The 17,445-nt window shown below is 47.5% G+C and overlaps 1 protein-coding gene across 1 annotated transcript; it reads left to right on the forward strand.

The window, feature by feature from the left end:
* Positions 1-2,015: 2,015 nt before the first annotated feature.
* Positions 2,016-17,146, forward strand: AKAP1 (A-kinase anchoring protein 1; the record flags this gene model as incomplete). Its single annotated transcript, XM_082008484.1, has 10 exons — positions 2,016-3,477; positions 5,529-5,662; positions 9,199-9,325; positions 9,899-10,029; positions 12,803-12,980; positions 13,665-13,815; positions 14,488-14,555; positions 16,016-16,089; positions 16,873-16,938; positions 17,087-17,146. 10 exons carry the CDS (start codon positions 2,016-2,018, stop codon positions 17,144-17,146), a joined length of 2,451 nt encoding a protein of 816 aa, XP_081864610.1.
* Between the last annotated feature and the right edge of the window lie 299 nt (positions 17,147-17,445).

Genomic DNA, 17,445 nt, shown 5'->3' on the forward strand with positions numbered 1-17,445 from the left:
CTTTTGTCTTAGGAATGTACAGGCTTCATTCACCCTTTCCATTTACTGAGTTCCAAAAACCAAACATCCACATTATTGCATAAGTTTGGTGGTTTTTTTTTCAATTCCAAATCTATTCCAAAAGTTCATCCTCAGCAGTGAGCCATTCTACCTGACTGTCTAAAGCCAGCTGGAAGTAACTTGGATTTAGAAAATACCAGATATGAACATCCAAGGATCCCAGACTCAAGTTTCCTGTGTGGAACAACATAAATACCTCATTTGTGATATCCTGGGGATGCTACGGGATCTCTTAAATCATGTCTGCAGCTGACCTTTGATTTGGGATTGAGCAAGAAATGTTCTAGTACCTTTTTTTGACGTTCATTTCTTTACTTGCCTCAGTCAATAGGACTCTGTGGCAAACGGTACAGAAGCAAGGCTGGTGTCCGAGCTGCCTTGGATAAAGTTCTCTGTTTGCTCCTGTGGGATGGGAGGGCGTGTGGCTGGAGGAGGTGAGAAATCTGGAGTGAATATTACATTATCTGAGGCTTGGATGCTCGGTTTGAGCCTGAGGGAGACATGTTTTTGTCCCTCAGCAAGAATGTAATCAGCTCCTCATGAAAGTCGGGGCCCCGAAGGAGAGTTGTATTTGGAAGCTGTGGTCAGAACGCTTGCTCTGATAATAAAAGTTTTTTTCCGGTTGAGACAGACTAAGCATAGTCAACTGACTGATGTGATTGTCTTCTCTTGTCTAAGAAATATTATGCTTCTGAAGAGGAACTAGATAATACTCTCTTCCAGTGGGTGGTTCCCATTTCTAGGACTTCGCTATCTCCTGAAAATAACCTTTATTTTTATTGCTCGTTGGCAAAAGTCTTAAGGCCCGTTTGGAGAAAAGGCTGTGGTGCGTAAGCAGTGTTGTCAGATGTGTGGTGTTTTCCTTTAATTCCTGCCCAGTGAAAATATAAACTGTAGGTGTGTGCTTTGCAGCAAGACTGTTTTGGGGACGTGGGTGCCAGCTGTGTACTTCCCTTAAGGAAAAGGAAAGGCATGTCAGCCCTGCCTTGTGTAACCCAGGTGAGGCTGGTCTCAGCGGTGTCCAGGTGGGGAAGGGATCACACACTTTCTAGTGGAAAAAAGACAGCTTTCAGCTCTTGAAAGTCACAGGAGTGGCAGCTGTCAACATAGTAAATTTAGATGTAGAACAAACTTTGGAGCTGGGTTCCTAAGTAGTAGTGTCTCTATCCAAAAAAAAAAAAGCTGCTTTTGCTAAACAAATACTATTCTGATAAGGGTGTTAGAGCATATTTCCCATCTTCACTACTGCAAAATCTTCTAGAGGGACAACTTGTTATTGGGAGGCACTTGCTTCTTTCTTCTTTGTTTAGGGAGTCCTACACTGTGTGTGTAAAAGTAAATGGAGTAGCTGCGTGTTGCTGTTTAGCTCCTACTTAAGTGCAGACTTGAGTCGTGTGCCCTTGCAATGCTGCAGATGAGAGAGTCTGCAGAGCACTTCACCTGCAGTGAGCAATTCTGTTTGAGAAGCGTGTTGTCAACCTATGGAACTCTGGGGAACGCGACGCTGCCTTTTCAGCGGAGAACTGGGGAGACCTGCAGTGGGTCAAGTCTGTGTCTTGGAATGCTTGTGGTAGAGCTGTGTCGTGAAGCCAGCCTGGTGCTGGGGAAACGTGCAGTGCTGGATGCTGTCCTTGTCTGTAGTGCTGCCCTGCAAAGGGGAGACGGGAGAAAGAAGGTGGAATCGCTTGAAGTGTAAAGGTGAGGTAAGGTGAAACTGAGGAGTGTGATGGTGAGAAATGTCCAGCTATCCCTAGTCTGAGGTAAGGATCTTATTCTGTGGTCTGCTGGCAGAGCAGAGATGTGAATTTAAAGAACGGCTGGAAAACCAGCCTGTTCATGCTGCCAGAAATACCTCAAGGCATTCATGAAACTTTAGCCTTCCTCTTACCTTCCCTGTGACTATTTCATTATTGTTTCTGTTTCTCCTTCTAGTATGATTGCCGAGACTCTGTAAAATGGCTTTACGCTTCCGGAATGTCATCCCATATGCCATACCTGGAGTGCTGGCGCTTCTTGGCTGCTGGTGGACCTATTCGCATAGAAAAAAGCAGGCAAGCTATCATGACAAACAAGTAATAGCCATTGAAGAAGAGCAGCTGGAAGAATTGCCAGAGAATGAGTCATCTCCCAAAACAGAAGCATATGTTCATGGAGGACTGCGCCTCTCACCGGAGGAGGAATGCCCAGAGAATGAAACCTCGACCTCCCTGCTGTCAGCAGGGTTGACAACGCCCTCTCTTCTGTGTCAAACTCATGAGAGGCTAGAGCTCTCACAGGACCTTCCAGACCTGTCAGTAATGACAGTTCAGCCCAGCACCCCTGAGGACGACAGTGAAAAGCTAGAAACAATAGGATCTCAAGATGAAAGCAATGTCCCTGCTTGTGTTTGTCTCCCTCTGATCTCAAAGGGCACAGAGTGTCACGGCAGTGCTGCCGTGAGCCTTATGCAGGATTCAAGCTCTAGTGCAAACCAAGATCAGTGGCCATCAGCGACACTGATGCAAGAGTCTTTGGGAATCACGGAGATCAGCAATGCAGAGCAGCCAGATGATTCTTCGTTTAAGCCCCCTAAGGAAAGCCAGAGGCCAGAAATTGTGCTGTTGGATACTGGCTCTGTGACAGCCCTTTGCTTGGGATTGGAGAAGGAAGCCAATACCCTGCAAGCCTTTCTCAGTAATGAAGATGAAGTTGTATCAAGTCACAATGATTCTGCAGTGAGCGTGTTACTGGATAGTTTGGAGCCTGCCTGTTTGGAGCCGTCCAGGGAAGAAGAGATGTCTGAGTCAATTACCAGCAGTGTACCTGTGCATCGGGAGGAGGACACAGAGATAAAAGGAGATGAATTGGAAAGAGGGAAGATTGGAGGAATGAGTTTGGACAAGGAAAAAGTTGAGAAAATTGAGCAAGTAGCAAAAGAGATCATTTCCAAGGTCATGTTGGCAGCAACTGAGGAAGTGCTGTCTGGTTCTGGTGATGCATCCACTTCTATCCATTTATCCAGCCCTGTTCAGGGAGACACAAAAGATTGTTCAGTGAAGAACCGTGTGTGCAGTGAGTCCCAAGGAGTTGATCAGACTCCTGTGGAAAATCATGGAGGGTCACTGGAGAAGTCGCCTTTGGTTACGGAGGACTCTGGGTGCAGCACATACGCATCTGAAAGTGGGACAATTGTGGAGGACCCTTTGCAGATCACGATGCTGTCTGTTGCATCAGGCCAGCATTCGGACTTACTGAGCCTATATGCGATCCAAGACAAGTCTGCTGAGCAGAGCTCAGTACCAAGTGAAAAACTTCCTACTCTGAAGCTACTGGAAGACAGCAAAGGGCCATACAGTAATGGGATACTGGAAGAGGATGGTCCAGACTTGCATCATGAGTGTAGCAGGGCAGCAGGGATGGATGGAGATCACTCAGGAGGTAAGGGATTTGGAAATTCTCCTACAAAAATGTGATGAACAAGCATTTTATGTACTGTAAGCCTTCTGCTTCAGAATATGTTCAGATAAATCCTCTTCATGTTTCCCTTCCCCAGTAGATGAATGTTTAGCCCTCCCTGTGCAGGTGGGTATGCATTTGCTCTCAGAATTCCCATCTCTGTAGGATCGAGTGCTAGCTGGGTGATCTTCAGGGTGTACTGCGGAGGGGTGAACAGGCTGGTCCCTTTTTGGCACAAAGCTCATTGTCTAAAGCTAAGCACGTGTTTGCGTAGCCCACTGAAACGGACTGTGTCTGGGTGTTGGCCAGGCTGTTTGAACACCTTGCTGGTTTGAGACTTGCTAATACCAATGGTTTCTGCTTCAGTTCCGGCAGCCTCTGGTAAGCACTGGGTTCTTATCTGGGTTTATGGGCTGCTGCTGAAAGGAAGCTGTAAGGCAGGTTTCTGAGGTGCTGCTGGATAAACCAGGGAAGTGGTGCTCTGATGAATTGTGATGAAATCAGTTGGTTGCCGACCAATTACCTTGAAGCCTTTTTGCTTGGAAGGGCAGGTGCATGCCAAAAAATCCCAACGGGGAGCAATGACAACAGAGTTCCCCCATCTGTCTGTGTTGCTTTTGCCTTCTAGATCCTGGATGATGTGCGCCTGGCAGAATACAAAGCTACTTGAGCAAATGTTAACCTGTGTGACCTTGGGAATGGATGTTAAAATCCTTGATAGGACCCTGTGGTGTCAACAGCCTTTAATGATAGGATGTCTTTTGTAATTGCTGCAAAGTAGATGGAACGCTGCTTGTTGCAAGATGTGGGGATTGAGTTAGCCAACAATTAAGGATTAAACCCATAAAACATTTTCACTAGTGAGAGTAACCAGAGGAAGAAAGTGGTTTTGCTTTGTTGTGAATGCTGGTGTGACAAGAAGGTACAAGAATGTGTTGTGGAGCCTGGTGATGACAAGGGCTGAAAGCTCTGCACTGAGACAGCTGAAGGGTATGGAGAGGGGATGTAGCAGGTGAAGTTGATAACATGGCTCAGTTGGTTAAGAGGCCCTAGAGCTGACCTTCACACCCAGGCTGTGAGACTTATCCTCATCCTTGTCTAGGAAGTCTACATCAAATAGCTGCACTGTTTGCCTTTGACTTTCGAGGTATCTATACTGTGTTACTAGTCAAGATGTGGCAAATGTGAAGCAGCTGTTGGGTGGGGTTTTTTTTTTCTCTTTGGTCTTGCTCTAGGTGGTCTGAATACTTGCAGGCAAGTGAGGAGTGTCATGCTTCTGCTTGTTAATCTGGAGGGAAGGATCAACCCTGTGTTACACTGACCGTATTTAGGGTCTGAGTGGGAGAAAGCTGTTTGAGTTTGTCCCCTTCCCAAGTAGAAATGGTCCTGGTATTGGCTGATGATTTGGGAACAAAACATAGCTCTGCTCTGGCACCTTGTTTCTTCAAGCATATGACAAATCTGGGCAAGAGGCAATCTCCTACCACAGCTAGTAGTGGGCACAGCTGGCACTCAGGTCACTGTGCAACTCCTGTTGGGGCAGGAACGTAATGTCAGTGCAAAGAGCAGATGAATAAGTTGCATGTCCCTCCCTGCATGCTAAACTCCCTCTGAAGAACCCTGTTTAAGCTATGGGGAAAATGCAAAACACTTTGCTGCAGCAGCAGCTCAGTGTTGATGGTAGCATAGCTCTCATTCAGCTGGTAACTGACTTTATCGTGTCTTGTCTCTGCTGCTGTGTAAGGTGTCCCCATGTTTGAAGGACTCCTGCTGAGCTCAGGCCTCCTTCCATTGCATTTCCAGAGGTGTGTAGGTTTTTCTCTGGGAATAAAAGGAAACTTTTATAGGCTATGTGTGATGGGACTTTACCCTTTCTGAAATACTGGAGAACCTGATACAGGAGCACCCCAACTGAATGCATAGGAAGAGCTCAATGTAACCTCTTCATGAAATGATGTATTTTCCATGGCCTTGTGTCTGGTAGCTGGATTGTGTGGGTTGTCTGAATGCTGACACGTGTGCATGTCTTGTAGGTTCGCATGTAAATAGCGTGGATTTTGTGGACAGTGGCTGTGCCATGAGGAAGACAGTGACTCGCCAGAGCTCTAAGCTAGGAGGAGAATCCAGCAAGTCCGACTTCATTATCTGGGAAATAGAGGTCCCAAAGGTAACCAGCCGCTGGCCTACTCGTGCATCCTGCCCTGCCCTACATAGCCATCTTCTGGTTCTTCCAGTCTGGTACTGGCTCAGTGCCATCCCAGGCAGAGCAACAACAAATCAACGAGGATTTAAGCATTTAGCTCCCATTAGGACTCAACAGGAGTGAAGAGCCAGTATGCAACTGTAAACAAGAGGCATGTCAGGGCTACGCTTAGGGTAATGCTGGTTGTTGGACCATTATTCCCCATTATAGAATCATAGAATAGTTTGGGTTGGAAGGGACCTTTTAAGATCATCTAGTCCAACCCCCCTGCAGTGAGCAGGGACATCTTCAACCAGATCAGGTTGCCCAGAGCCCCATCCAACCTGACCTTGAATGCTGCCAGGGATGGGGCATCTACCACCTCTCTGGGCAACCTGGGCCAGGGTTTCACTATCCTTTTTTCCTGTTTCACTATCCTATCTTCCTTCTATCTAGTCTAAATCTACCCTCTTGTAGTTTAAAACCATTACCTCTTGTCCTGTCACAACAGTCCCTGCTAAAAAGTCTGTCCCCATCTTTCTTAGAAGCCCCTTTAAGTACTGGAAGGCTGCAATAAGGTCTCCCCAGAGCCTTCTCTTCTCCAGGCTGAACAGCCCCAACTCTCAGCCTTTCTTCATAGGAGAGCTGTTCCAGCCCTCTGATCATTTCTGCGGCCTCCTCTGGCCCCGCTCCAGCAGGTCTGTGTCTCTCCTGTGCTAAGGGCTCCAGAGCTGGACGCAGCACTGCAGGAGGGGTCTCCCCAGAGCGGGGCAGAGGGGCAGAATCCCCTCCCTCACCCTGCTGGCCACACTGCTTTGGGTGCGGCCCAGGACACGGTTGGTGTTCTGGGCTGTGAGCACACATTGCCAGCTTACGTCCAACTTTTCATCAACTAGTACCCCCAAGTCCTTCTTGGCAGGGCTGCTCTCCATCCCTTCGTCCCCCAGCCTGTGCTGATACCAGGAGGTGCCCTGACCCAGGTGCAGGACCCTGCACTTGGCCTTGTGTGAACCTCATGAGGTTCACACGGGCCCATTCCTCGAGCTTGTCCAGGTCCCTCTGGGTGGCATCCCGTCCCGCAGGTGTGTCAACTGCTCCACTCAGCTTGGTGTTGTCTGCAAACTTGCTGGGGATGCCCTCGATTCCACTGTCATTGATAACAATATTAAAGAGTACTGGTCCCAGTACGGACCCCTGAGGGACAACTTGTCACCGATCTCCATCTGGACATTGAGCCGTTGACCATTACCCTCTGGATACGACCATCCAACCAATTCCTCATCCACCAAACAGTCCACCTGTCAAATACCTATCTCTCCAATTTAGAGAGAAGAATGTTTTTGGGGAACTGTCTCAAAGGCCTTACAGAAGTCCAGATAGACACCATCAGTAGCTCTTCCCTTATCCACTGATGTTGTCACTCCATCATGGAAAGCCACTAGGGTGGTCAGGCAGGACTTGCCCTTGGTGAAGCCATGCTGGCTGTCTCGAATCACCTCCCTGTCCTCCATGTGCTTTATCATAGTTTCTAGGAGGATCTGTTCCATGATCTTCCCAGGCACAGACGTGAGGTGGCTGGGTGGGTAGTTCCAAGGGTCCTACTTGCTACCTTTTTTAAAAATGGGTGCAATGTTACCCTTTTTCCAGTCTCCAGGGACTTCACCTGGGTGCCAGGACTTTTCAAATATCATGGAGAGTGGCTTGGCAACTACATCAACCAATTCCCTCAGGACTCTGGGATACATCTCATCAGTTCCCGTAGACTTGGGCATGTTCAGATTCCTCAAGTGGTCTCAAACCTGATCTTCTCTTACAGTGGGAATAACTTTGCTCCTCCAGTCCCTGTCTTGCAGGCCATCCCCTCGAGAGGTGTGGGAAGAGAGATTGCCAGTGAAGACTGAGGCAAAGAAGTCATGGAGTACCTCAGCCTTCTCCTCATCCGTTGCTACCAGTTTGCCAATCTTACTCACCAAGGGGGTTATGCTTTCTTTGACCTTCCTTTTCTAGCTGACATACCTATAGAAGACCTTCTTATCATTCTTTGCATCCCTTGCCAAGTTCAGCTCCAGTCATGCTGACCATTGGCCTTCCTGACCTCATCCCTACACAATGGGGCAGTGTCCCTGTACTTATCCCAGTCCATGCTTCCCCTGCCTGTGCATTTCTTTCCTGCCCTTCAGTTTGCCCAGCAGGTCTCCACTCAGCTGTCCTGGTCTTTTGCTTTCCTTTCCTGATTTCTTACACCTGGGGATTGAGAGCTCTTGTGCTCTATGGAAAGCATCCTTAAAGATCTGCCAGCTCCATTCTGTTCCCTTGTCCTTGAGGGCAGTTTCCCAGGGGGTCCTACTGACTAACTCCTTGAAGAGCTGGAATTTTGTGTTCCTAAAATTCAGGGCCCTGACTTTACTCTTTGCCTGCCCCATATCCCTCAGGACTGGGAACTCCACCAGTGCAGGATCACTGCAGCACAGGCTGCCTTCAGTCTTGAACTATTCTGTGGAGATGCTGTGTCTCTGGTTTTATAGTGAACTTTCTTTTGGGTTGAGAGATTGTGTTTTTTTTAGGACTATGTTAATACCTTCTTCCCTGCTTTGTATATTCAAAGTCACCTGTGGCTGTCCTGCGCAGCGTTGCTCTTGCAGTTCTGCTTCTCAGCAGACCCAAATACTGACAGCCAGTAACGTGAGGCAGCAGCTCCTGGCGGGATAAGCATGCTGCCGTGGGTGCTTGGATGCTGTGAGCCCAGTGAAGACGTGTAACATGCCTTTTAATGGATCGGGAAAACACAGGCTAAGGAAGCAGCTCTACAGCAGAACAGTAGGTTTCAGTGGTTAGTGAAGGCAAGCTGCCACTCTTCTGAAAGTAGCTAACTTTACATTGTACAGGATTATCCATACTGACTTGGGCCCAACACTTCTGCTCTGGTGTCTGGTCTCTGACACTAAGTGCTGGCAGGTGCCAGTGGAAGAGTAGAAGTGACAGGGCTTGCACAGCCACCTCTTCATCACCCTGCACAGCTGGCCAGGGACTCTCTAGTCTAACAGGCATGATAGCCTGGCTTACTCTCTTGTGAATTTGTCTACTCCCTTTCTAATCTAGTTAGTTTGTTTAAAAATTGCTAAAACTTAGTATTTCATATCTGAATGAAAAATGCATGTGGCATGCTTTTTAAAAAAAAAAAAAAAAAAACAAACAAGGTGGGAGATGGGGAGAGGATGTGACTTTATTAGACTGTAGGAAGACAGTAGCCTTTACCAGGCCTGGTTTTGTCCTATCGTGTCTCTATGTCATTCTAGAAGATAGGAAGATGGATCTATCAAAATGAGCTGTGCTTACTGATCTGTATCTACCTTGACTTATCACAGACCAGCTGAAATCTGTGCTGGTCCAGCACTGCCTTAGAGATATTCTGCCTGAGCCTGCGCTACAGGAACTGGGAATGTGGGTGAAATAAGCCCCAGAGACTGGTGTGGTTTGATCTATGCTTCTCCTCCTGTTACTTTCTTGTCTCTTTCATGAAGGAACTAGTTGGCCGCTTGATCGGCAAACAAGGAAGATACATGAGCTTCTTGAGGCAAGCATCTGGTGCCAAAATTTATGTCTCGACACTACCTTATTTCCGTGACTCCCAAGTCTGTCACATCGAAGGTAAGTGGAATGTTTCTTTATTCATGGTCTAACATGTAGCTTGGGGGCCTCAATTAGATGGGCAAGGAATTTAAACAGATTTAGTGGCTTCATGAGTCCAGTGCTTTACAAAACTTCTCTGTTCAGTGCTGTTACCATAGAGGTATATGCCAAGTCACCTGTGCCTTGGCAGATGAACCCTCTATTCTAAGGTGCAAATGCATTTTAACATCTTTGGCTGCTGTAGGTTAACCAACACCTTTTACAGGATCATTTCAGGCTTGAAGGAGGAGCTATGGGATGTGTATTGGCAAATGCAGTCTTGACTGTGAAGGATGTTAGGTTAATTGTGACTGAAAAATATCTGCCAGTGAATTGGGTTCATTCTGGAGGCTAAAGCTGTTGAAACTGGGGCCTGGCAGTCTGAGTTGCTCATGCTGGTCTGATGTCAGCTTAGATGGCCAATCTCTTAAAACTTAAGTTGTAGACATAGTTCAGAAGGCTTCCGGTAACTATATTGCTTCACATGGTGGGAGTGGGGGTGTCCTCAGCATATCTGTGCTACAGACTTTCTGTGGGATTTTTGTCTTTGAGGCTCCCCACATCAAGTAGAAAAAGTACTAAGCCTGATTGGCAAGAAGTTCAAAGAGCTGTGTCTCACCAACATCTACGCTCTACCTCCACCAACACCATTGACGCTTCATTCCCTCCTTATGACTGCCTGGGTAAGTCCCAGCTTGCTGGCTACGCTGATGTCAGGGTGGAAGGCTGTTGTTGGTCACTGCCATCATAGTATTCTATATCCACGTGGCTGGTTCACAGATGCCCTCAAAAATAGTTTGGTTTTGTGTGGCTGCCTGTTGTCCAGCTTGTGTAACCGTTACAGGTCAGATTTATCTACCTGTTCTTCCACTGCTGTCTCTGTTCTGCCTGAGCTCAGAAATGTAGAATCATAGAATCACTTAGGTTGGAGAAGACCTTTAAGATCATTGAATCCAACCGTAAACCTAACACTGCCAAGTCTACCTCTAAACCATGTCCCTAAGCACCACATCTACATGTCTTTTAAATATCTCCAGGGATGGTGACTCAACCAGGGCAGCCTGTCCCAGTGCTTGATAACCCTTTTGGTGAAGAAATTTTTCCTAATATCCAATCTAAACCTCCCCTGGTGCAACTTGAGGCCGTTTCCTCTTGTCCTACCACTTTTTACTTGGGAAAAGAGACTGACAGCCACTTCGCTACAACCTACCTTCCCCGGTACCGAGGTCAGACTGACAGGCCTGCAGTTCCCCAGATCTTCCTTCTAGCCCTTCTTGTAAATGGGAGTCACATTTGCTAACCTCCAGTCAGCTGGGACCTCCCCAGGTAGCCAGGACTGCTGATAAATGATTGAAAGTAGCTTGGTGAGCACTTCTGCCAGCTCCCTCGGTACCCTTGGGTGGATCCCATCCGGTCCCATGGACTTGTGTATGTCTAAGTGGTGTAGCAGGTCTCTAACCATTTCCCTTTGGATTATGGGGGCTTCATTCTGCTTTCCATCCCCATCTTCCAGCTCAGGGGGCTGGGTAGCCTGAGAACAACTGGTCTTGCTATTAAAGACAGACAAAAAGACATTAAGTACCTCAGCCTTTTCCTCATCCTTCATCACTATGTTTCTCCCAGCATCCAATAAAGGGTGGAGATTGTGCTTAGATTGTGCTTGGCCCTCCTTTTGTTGTTAATCTATTTATATCAGCAAGCTCTAGGAAGTCAGAACACTCCCTAACATACAGGGTTATCCCATTGCCTCTCCTTCCTTGGCTACCCCTTCTGAAGAGTTTATAGCCGTCCATTGCAGCACTCCAGTTGTGTGAGTTGTCCCACCATGTTTCCCTGATGGCAACTATAGCATAGTTTCCCAGCTGCACAACAACTTCCAGCTCCTCCTGTTTGTTGCCCATGCTGCATGCATTGGTGTAGAGGCACTTCAGTTGGGCTGCTGACCCTACTGACTTTTTTTGGGGAAAAGCCCTAATTCCAACGTGACTGTTCTCAGGTGCTTCTGTGGTTTCTAACACATCAATATAACTCTTGTGTCTTTGCTGCCGAGTGGATCTCCATTCCCTACCTCCGCTGAGACGACAGACCGAAGGACCTCTCTAGCACACTGTCCCTCAAACGTTGGCATGCTGCCCCCAGGCTTATCTCTAGCAAGCCTGATTTTATGCCTTTCCCTCTTCAAATCTAGTTTAAAGCTCTTTCAATGAGCACTGCTAACTCGTGTGCAAAGATCCTTTTCTCTCTTCGAGACACGTGTACCCCATCTGCCACCAGCAGGCCTGGGGTTGTGTAGACCAACCCACAATCAAAAAAATCCCAAACTTTGCTGGGTGACACCAGGCTCAGAGCCAGGTATTGATCTGCTGGCTCTTCCTGCTCCTTCCCTCATCATTCCCTGCAACTAGAAGGATAGAGGAGAACACTACTTATGCTCCTCATCCCTTAACTAGTTGTCCCAAGGCCCTGAAGTCTCTCTTGATTGCCCTCGGACAAGTAGCAGAATGTTTCACCAGACTCTGGTTAATCTCATGGAGTTGCATATCTGGCCTGGTAGGCTTTTACCTACAGACTAGATGTTTGCCTAAGCAGATAACGCTGCAGTCTGGAGCAGAGCTGATTGCTTAAGGGCCACTTGCTGTGAGGTCCAAATGCCATGCTGATCTGTTGCCAGTACTGGTATTGTCCTTAAATCCTGAAGCTGGTCCTCTCAAAATGTTTTACTTTCTTATGGTATTTAAATATACTTAAAGGAGGTTTTCATGTCAGTATTTCCCAAAAGAGTTTCCATGCTTCTTTTGCTATATGGATACTTAAAAACATTTCTCTGCCTACGTTGGGCATCTAGAACCTACAAAGTAACTGTGCATGTAACTGTCTCCATGGATGTGAAGACAGGCTTTGTTGTGGAGAAGTGAATCTATGCTGGGAAATTAAAGGCATCTTAGAAGCATTCTGAGCACAGGAATGCTCAGAAGCTGCCTGGCACAAAGGCTCTCTAGTAGCCAAGGCAAATTACTTTTAAAATGAGACCTCTGACAAATCTTGGACAATCCCTGCGAAGGTGACCTGGATTTATAAAACCCCCGTGGGCAGGGAATCCTTGCAAGTTGCACTGTGTTGGTAGTGCAGCACGACTTGAGCTGCATCATTTGTGACTCTGCTCACTGAGCTTTTGTGTAAATAAGTCTTACAGCAGCTCTGTGCTTGATCGATCGTCTTTTGTGCACAAGGTGGGCCCCACCCCAAGTCTAATTTCCTTTAGAACAGCATGGAGTAACAGTGAGTAGCTTTCTGCTCCTGATCCAAGGCAGCCTTTGGAAGTGAAATAGCAGAGTGCCAGGGCTTTTCCACCCACGGCTGTGAGCCTCAGGAGTTGCTGCTGGAGCATGGAGCTGCTGTGAATGAAGCTTGTGTTGTAATGAACACTAAAGAGAATTTCTTTTCTGCACATGACAGCTGTTCCTCCCAGATGGAGTCACTGTAGAAGTGGTCGTGGCAAACCAAGTCGATGCAGGACACATGTTTCTACAGCAGCACACACACCCCACTTTCCATGTCCTGCGTAGCCTGGACCAGCAGATGTATGCCTGCTATTCTCAGCCTGAAATTCCCACCCTGCCAACTCCAGTAGAAGGCAAGTAACTTGGCTGCTCACAAATTGTTCAACTGAGAAACTTCTTCTAGGGTCATGCAAAAGCCTGACGCCCCCACGTTAGGCTTGGGAAGTTTCCCAGTGGATGAGTATGCGATAGTCCACTTGTCATTTCATCTTCGTTAAGCTGCTGCAAGAGTACAGATGTTGCTCTACTCTTCCTTACCCCACTGATCCCTGGAATACCTCCCCAGCCACGTAGTTGCATGTTGAAATTCAGAATGCGATACAGTCTGTCTTGGGTAATTTCTAACCGGCTTGGCATCTGGTGTATTTTTGCTGACAAAGTGTGGAACTACTCCCAAATCTTCATAGTGTCGCTGTCTGCACATGACGTAAAGTGGAGGGTGCATCGCATGGGAAGGGTTTTTTGTGCTTACTTTCCTTTTTGGAGACAGACCTCACTGTTAGTGAGCAAAGGCTGGAAGGGATCTGGATACCTGGGTAGAACAGTGTGGTAGTGCCAGACGGAGACTTGGGAGCCAAACCCAGCTCTCCTGTGTCCCGGCTGCAGGCAGGGTGATGTTTGGAGGAAGGTGGAAGCAGCATAGGAAATGCTGTTGATTCTCGGTGGATAGCTGTGCGGCACTACTAGCACCTGAAGTGCTGATTCCTGGAAATCCACTTATACTGAGCCTTTTTTCTGTACGCTTTTATGTTTTGCAGTTGGTATTATCTGCGCTGCTCCGGGCGTGGATGGGGCATGGTTACGGGCTCAAGTTATTAGCTACTTCGAAGAGACCAGTGAAGTGGAGCTCCGATACGTGGACTACGGAGGATACGACAAAGTGAAGATTGACACACTCAGACAAATCAGGTCTCTAGCTCCCCTTCCATGGCCTGAGGCTATATCTGGTCTGAATCTTCATCAGAGGCATCCGTAGCGTTTGAATTGCTTATAGGTTTTTCCACAGCTGAAGTGGGAAATGGTTTGTCTCATTTGTCTCTCTCTCAAAATAGAAAGGTTTGTCTCAGCAGTGGGTGTGGATTCCTTGGGAGCACAGCAAGCTCTTGCAACGCTTTTTTGAAGGGGAGGGGAGAGGAAATGGCAACTTCTGCCACTTCAGCATGGAAGCTGACAAAAGGATGCCTTCAGGAGGCCCCAAAGTGTAGTTAATTGATGAGCTGCGAATAAGATTCAGATTCTCTATGTCCCAGCCCCACTGGCTGGAAGAGATGTATTGAATGAGGGTTTCCTTACACAAGCCCATTACATACTTGATTGTGCCCCAGAGGTGGCAGAAAAGCAGTACAGCCTCCATTATGGAGTTGGTTTTTGCTTGGAGCCCAATCCAACTTGGCATGCTAATCAGACAATTTCTTGCTGCTGCTTAGATTGGTGGGAGAATGGTCTGATTTTTTTTTTTGGACTGTCATCCGTTTTAAACTGAATTCCTGTTACAGCAATTGATTAATCAATGTCACCTTAAAGAGTACAAGAGTAACTTAAAGCCATGTTCTTACTCTGATTGATTCTGTCTTCTTTAAGGTCTGATTTTTTATCACTACCTTTCCAAGGAGCAGAAGTTTTACTGGACAACGTGGTGCCACTTCCAGGTAATGGAGCTCTCGAGACGTACCATTGGCACTCCTCCTGCAGGTTTAAATGGATGCCAGCTGTGTACAAGCAATGATTCTGTCTAAACTTTCTCCCTCCTATTGCAAGCGCAGCCTCCGATGTGACTAGAGCAAGGACTGGAAAAATTGTATTTTGTTCTTCCAAATGCTCTAGCATAGTGTAACCTGTCAGACACCAGGGGAAAGATGATAAATGTCCAGGCATTTTCCTGCATGGAGGAGAGAATGAATTGCTCTCATAAACAGCAAGCTGGCAGGACTGGCAGGGGATAGGTGAAGTAGCTGTAATGACTCTGCCACCTTCTGTCACAGAGTAGCTGTAAATGCAAACTTAGTTTTCACTCTGCTAGACAAATATCTGACATTTTCCTCCTAAAATGACTGACATGTATAGTTCTGCGTTCAAAAGACTACCCTCTAAGCACTGGAAGAATGTCAGTCACTGCCTAGAAATGCTTTCTGTTTTGCTCTTTGAGCTTTCCCCCCCTTTTCTAGTGCTGTTGGAGATGCATGCTGTGTTTGGGGTCTGAAAAGCTGCCCTTCTGGGTGCGGGAGGGGTGGCTGTAGGAGCCAGGGGTCAGGCCAGGCTGGGAACCACGGGGGTTCGTGGCTGGCAGGACTGCAGGAGGTACGGGCCCTGCCGAGCCTGCGGGGGGATGGCAAGGTTTAAGCTGCTTCTAGCAGAAGTCAGTGTTTTGTGTGCTCCCTGAGGTAATCGACCTCCTTCCGTACTTGTGGGGTTGTAAGAAGTTCACTTGCTGATGGAGATGGTCTCAGGGTGGGGAGCACAAAGGAGAAAATTTTGCATCAATTTGATAGGAAATAAGCAACTTTCCTCCAAAATGAAAGCACTTATAATCTACATTGTAGTCTGGATATAGCTTTATTGCCTGGGACACGGGTTTCTGCTGCGTTACAGGTGTGGAGTCAGCCACAGAGGCTGTGCAGGCTGAGAGCGCCGAGCCGCCAGCGCGTGCGCGCAGTGCGTTCGGCACGGTTCAGGTGCCGGCCAGCCCGTGGTACAAATGCTTTTCAGTTCCCGTTTACAGTCTTGCACTCTGTGCAGGGTCAGTAGTCCTCAGGCGCCTGAGCTTAGTTTATTAAGGATGAAAATACTAATGGCAGCTCAAAGGTACTGGAGAAGTATACTTTTCTGCCTTTAAAGCCTCCTAATTCATCAGCCACATTCATCATGTTTAACTTAGCTAGTGGCTTTAGAAAGCACTTCATCCTTTCCCTTCAGCAACACAGCAGGCATAATACTTGTGTGGTTTCCAGCTTAATAGACTGGTTTCAGCAAGTGCCTGCAGCAACAGGAGGTGAGGATTCTCTGGCCTAACTTATGTAGGAGGTCAGACGAGATTAGCTTAATAGTGCCTTCTGGCCTTTAAAGCCTGTGAATATCTCATTTGTTTTCTCCTGCTCTTTCCATTCCAAAGACGAGGATCACTTTTCATCCGAAGCCGACGCCGCTGTGAGAGAGATGACTAGAGGCGCAGTGCTAGTGGCACAGGTACATGAGAGCTGCCTGGAAAAGCCTTGCTGCTGGTTTGACTGCTGCTGTTATCCCCTCTGCCCCGAGCATACTGTGTGTGTTGAAATCAAAGCCAGAGCCTGTAAGCCCTGGGCAGGGTTCTTGCTGAGAAATCTTGGCGCTGAGAACTTCCTTGTTCTCCATCATCACGGCTCAGGACTGTGTGGCTGGGAAGGGATGAGCATTCCCTCTCGTTCCTGATGCGGGCAGGGAGGAAGGGCACCCGGAGGGGTTCACAGAGCACAGAGTGGCCTGTTGTCCAGCGGATCAGGTATTCACCTGGCTCTGCACTGCTCTGCCGGTCTCAACTGTCTCTGCACACTGATGTCCGGGATCTGGCCTCTGGCTGGCCAGAGGGAGAAGTCGGGCTTCTGGCAGGGTCCCAAAGGCTCCTGCACGCAGTGCCTGATCGCAGTAAAGAGGCGCTTCCCTCTTACCTGTCTCGAAGTGCTTCTAGCAGTGGCTGTGGCTCTCCACGTGAGTTAATTGGGACGAGGGGGAAGCTGATAGCATTTGCGATGCTCTGTCGCATAGCGTCCTTTGCTTTAATGCAGGGCTCAAATGCATCGCTCATTCTAGCCAGGGCATGGATCGGAGTGACAACAGCAAACATGCCAGCGGGCTGTCCCTGCTGGCAGGAGCTGCATTTCCTTTAGCCTACACAGAAGTTTGAGTAGCTGATCTGTAGTGCATGATGCCAGCCTTGCATCCTCCATGTCTGGGACCAGAATTGCTGCACACTGATGTTTTTCTATTTTCCAGGTCACGAATTATGACAGCGCAACAGGTCTGCCACTGATACAGCTGTGGAACTTGATGGGAGACGAGGTGCATATGTTGACATTCCTACTTTTTTCAACACTGTTAGAGTTTATGATTACGCAGGCTTCTTATTGTTGATTAGGAACTTCCTGATGTTTCTTGCTAGTGGTTTGTTTACCTTTCTACTTTTTTTTTTTTTCACCCTCCGCTTTAGGTGGTGTCAATAAACAGAACTCTGGTGGAAAGAGGATTTGCTCAGTGGCTTGACTACTAGTGATGTCCTAGATGCCTCGACAACTCTTTCTGCAGAAAAAAACAAAAGAAGAAATCTTATTTTGCACTGTTACAATTTGGTTTGGCAACCTTTCATAAGAAAACCTGTTCATACCTGAGTGCGGAGTCTTGTGGTCCACTGAAACTCATTTTGCTCAACTATACCATTTCACTAGAAACACGTACCTCATCTTGGTGAAAGGCAGGGTGTTAAAAGCCATAATGACGGATACTGTAGCTTTAAAGCAAAAAAAATCCTCCCTGGCCTCTACTCAAAAGTTAAATGGAAAAACCCTTAAA

Source organism: Phaethon aethereus (assembly GCF_964289735.1).
Source record: "Phaethon aethereus genome assembly, chromosome: 19".
Lineage (NCBI taxonomy): Eukaryota > Metazoa > Chordata > Aves > Phaethontiformes > Phaethontidae > Phaethon > Phaethon aethereus.